At 63.7% G+C, this 3,475-nt stretch overlaps 1 protein-coding gene across 1 annotated transcript in view; it reads right to left on the bottom strand.

Annotated features, from left to right (window-relative positions):
- Positions 1-3,475, bottom strand: part of LOC113491270 (myotubularin-related protein 5-like) — a 49,204-nt gene that overhangs the window by 16,863 nt on the left and 28,866 nt on the right. Inside the window, exons 22-26 of the mRNA XM_026868038.1 lie at positions 3,280-3,357; positions 1,799-1,938; positions 480-687; positions 180-376; positions 4-70 (exon numbers count right to left, since the gene is read on the bottom strand). Coding sequence (XP_026723839.1) covers positions 4-70; positions 180-376; positions 480-687; positions 1,799-1,938; positions 3,280-3,357 — 690 coding nt within the window. The remainder of the gene's footprint in view (positions 1-3; positions 71-179; positions 377-479; positions 688-1,798; positions 1,939-3,279; positions 3,358-3,475) is intronic.

Genomic DNA, 3,475 nt, shown 5'->3' with positions numbered 1-3,475 from the left:
GGCATGGAGTTGATGACGGCCTGCAGGTACTTCTCCTGCTCCAGGCTGGTGGAATCCGTCTGCGAGGGCCCTGGGAGGGGAGAGCCGCAGCGTCACCGCCTGGCGCCGGGCCCCAGGAGGCGTCTGCGGCCCGGGGCGGGCACGGGCACTGCCCGGGGGCAGCGCGGGGGGGCAGGCACCTGGGGTGGGAGCGTTCGGGGACTTGAAGAGTCCCACGACGCCCTTTCCGTGCAGCCCCCCCGAGCGCAGCAGCACGGCCTTGGTGCGGGCGTTCCGCCAGCACACCACGGGGAAGCGGTTCTGGCGGTAGCAGCGGGAGATCCGCTGGATCGTGTTGTCCTGGATGCTCTGCGGCACGATGAGCAGCCCAGGGTAGCTGCGGGAGAGAGAGGGGCTGGGCAGGGCTCCCACAAAGCAGGGGGGACCCCCCGCTGTCCTGTCCTGCCCCTGCAGCCCCCCCCCGGCCCGCTGGGGCTCACCTCCGGCAAATGGCGTACATGCGGTTCACGGTGGAGATGCGGAAGGGCTCGTTCTTGGAGCGGGTGAGGCTGCTGCTGAGGGTGCCCAGCCCCAGGCGCTGGTAGTCGCGGCAGCAGGCTCGCTCCACCAGGTGGTTGATGGTCATCTTGTCCGAAGGTTTGATGGTGGTGGTGGGGGTCAAAGTGCTTCTGTCCATCTCTTCGGACACTGCGGAGGACAAAGGGGAATCCGGGTCTGACCTCGGTGCCCCATGTGCAGCTGGAGGTGACGTGGGGGCATCTCCCAACCCAGCAGAGACAGCACAGGGCAGGAGCTCACCCCACGCCCTTCACCTGAAAGCCCAGGGCTGGGCACGGGGCTCTGGGAGGCTGAAAGCCCAAGGAAAAGTCATCTGCCTGGGTGGTGACATGAGAGCAGATTTCTTTGGTGCTTTCACATCGCTTGAAACCACTGCAGGATGAGGACCAGCCCGGCAGAGCTGCCCAGGGCTGCTCCGTCACACTGGCCTCATCTCCTCCCTCAGAGGAAAGCGACCTCCTGGGAGTGGGGGGCAACACAGGTGAGCCCTCAGCTCCAGCCAGGCTTCCAGCCCCAGAAAATCACAGCCAGGCAGACAAAACCCTGGGTGGCCACTCTCCCGGGGCAGCTTTCCGGGTGCGTTTCCTAACGCCAGAACTGAGAACAACAGATCTCAAAGGCATCTCTTCTGGGCCTGAATATTTTTGCTAATAACTCAAATAGTGGACGTAGCGGAGGTTTGTGACGTTTGCGGCAGATCTCGAGCTGAGAAGTGTCACAAAGCAACTGGGGAGCGAACAAACGGAGCAGAATCCAAAGTGTCTCAGTGAACAGAAGGTCCAAAAGCGGCCGTGTCCAGCGCGTTGGAACAGCCCCGCAGACTCCGCTCCCCACCGACACCCCAAATCCCATCCGCATCCGCTCTGAGGCGCCTGCCCCGGGAGGTCTGTCAGCGCAGAGGCCTCCAGTCCCTTCCAGTCCCTTGTTACTCTCAAACCAGCCAAGCTCTTCTCAGGTCTAACCTAACCCACCATGCTGCAGCTTAAATCAGCGACTCTTCACCAGAGGAGCTGAGGCCTCTGACCAAGAGCTCCCTCCTCTCCCAGGGCTTGTTAGGTACTGCCAGTGCGTCGAGTCGCTAACTGGGGAGAGCTGGGAGAACTGGGAGAGGCGACATGGTGGCGATCCTCCGTGCCTGCTCCCCTGCAGAGCGACACCCGGGACCTCTCCCAGGTGGGAGATGCTGCAGCGACGGTCCCGCTCCCCACAGCCCCCCTTCCCTGCTCAGGGTGCTCCCCACCTGAGATCTCATCCTCGTTGTCCTCTGGGAAGTGCTGGCTGCTCCGCTGCTCCCACGTGGGCGGTGTGTATTTCTTTCGCGTCACGTACTGGCGGCCGATTGTTTTCTTGGCGTTTTTCACCAGGTTTTTGGAGAGTGTCCTGGAAGCAGAGAAGGGGTTGAGGCCAGCGGACCCCACTGGTGCACAACCACAGCCCAGCGCGGCCCAAAGAGCAGCCCCCGAAGGGTTAAAGACCCCAACACCCCGTCACACCGAGAGCAAAGCAGAGACAGGAGCATCCCTCACCACCAGCTACAGGCACAGGGTCAGCGTCACTGTCACCACAGCGGGGGAGATGTCACCTGTCGGCTCCCTCGCCTGCTGGAGGGCACCAAGCCGGGGCAGAGCCCACAGCATGTCCCTTCTGGGGGGGTCCCGGCTTCTGGATGGGACTGGAGAGGGCGGCCAGGCTGAGCAGACACCCCAGCCCCCCGACCCGAGGGGACACCAGCCCTGTCTCAGGCTCTAACACCGTCACCTCTGTGTGCAGGTCGCGCTGGCACCGATCCGGCTCGTCCCCGGAGGAGGAGGGGGACACTGCCAGCAACAGCCTGGGCGGGGGCAGAGCCTGCCCCGGGTGACCTGCCTGATGGCAGTAAGGGACGGGCAGAGCGCGGCCGGGCGCAGCGGGGAAGGGAGAAGACCTTCCAGAAAGGCCGCAGGGTCAGAACAGGCTCCACAGGACTCCCAAAGGCAGGAATTCCCCAAGGCAGGAATCACTTGCCCACAGGCAGCACCTCACGCCCATCACCCTCTCAGTGAGCCCCTGGGCTCAGAGGGGAACAAACGAAGGAGACACGGGGTATAGATCAGGCAGGGATGGGGCCACGGCCACCCCAGGACAGCAGCTACGCTGATGCCAAGATTTCTAGAAATGGTCCCGTCTTGGTAAGGGGAAAGGTGAGACTAGGAGGAGCCTCGATTTGCTTTGCAAAGCAGACAGGGAGGGAACCAACTGCTCCCGCGGCTACCAAGGGAGAGAAAACCTCCGGACCGAGGAGTAACACTGTCCTGAGAACACACGCTCAGGGAGGGGGCCTAGGACCGGGCGGGTGGCCTAACCAGAGGACCGAGATCTGCAGACAGTGTGGGGCAGCAGACTGGGAGGGGGGTGACAAAACTCATCTCCCAAGTTCTGATTTCTGAGAGGGTGCCCAGGCCCGGAGCTGGGCCCGGCAGCTCTGGAGGTCTCTGGAGGTTAATGGTGCAGGCAGAGCATCCTCAGCGCTGCCCGGGATCTGCCATGGGGCACCGGGATGGCCGAGGGAGCGCCCGTGGGGCTGCCGTGGGGGGAGCACACCACAAACCTGCCAGAGCCAAGGGAGAAGCCCCAGCGCCGGCCGCATGCAGAGCAGGTGAGAAGAGACCCTGAGAACAGTGAAGGCTGCAGCCTGAGGCAACGTCCCCTCGCAAGCTCCCACCCAGGGGAAAGACATCTTACGTGGTTGAATGGCCAAGGTGCCCGAGGGACATGACCCCCACTGTCAGGCCCTGGAAGATATCGGTCACCTGCTGGGAGCTGAGTCACAAACAGGGGAGAGACACTTAGAGGCCGGGGCACACCAAGAGCGAAGACGGCAGCAACCAGAGCCCAGCGCCGCAGCCTTGCCGAGCCACCGAGCGCAGAGCAGGGCCCT

Source organism: Athene cunicularia (assembly GCF_003259725.1).
Source record: "Athene cunicularia isolate RWA chromosome 1 unlocalized genomic scaffold, athCun1 chr1_part2, whole genome shotgun sequence".
NCBI lineage: Eukaryota > Metazoa > Chordata > Aves > Strigiformes > Strigidae > Athene > Athene cunicularia.
The sequence above is the reverse complement of the archived record's forward strand: the minus strand, read 5'-3'. Positions and strand labels throughout refer to the sequence as shown.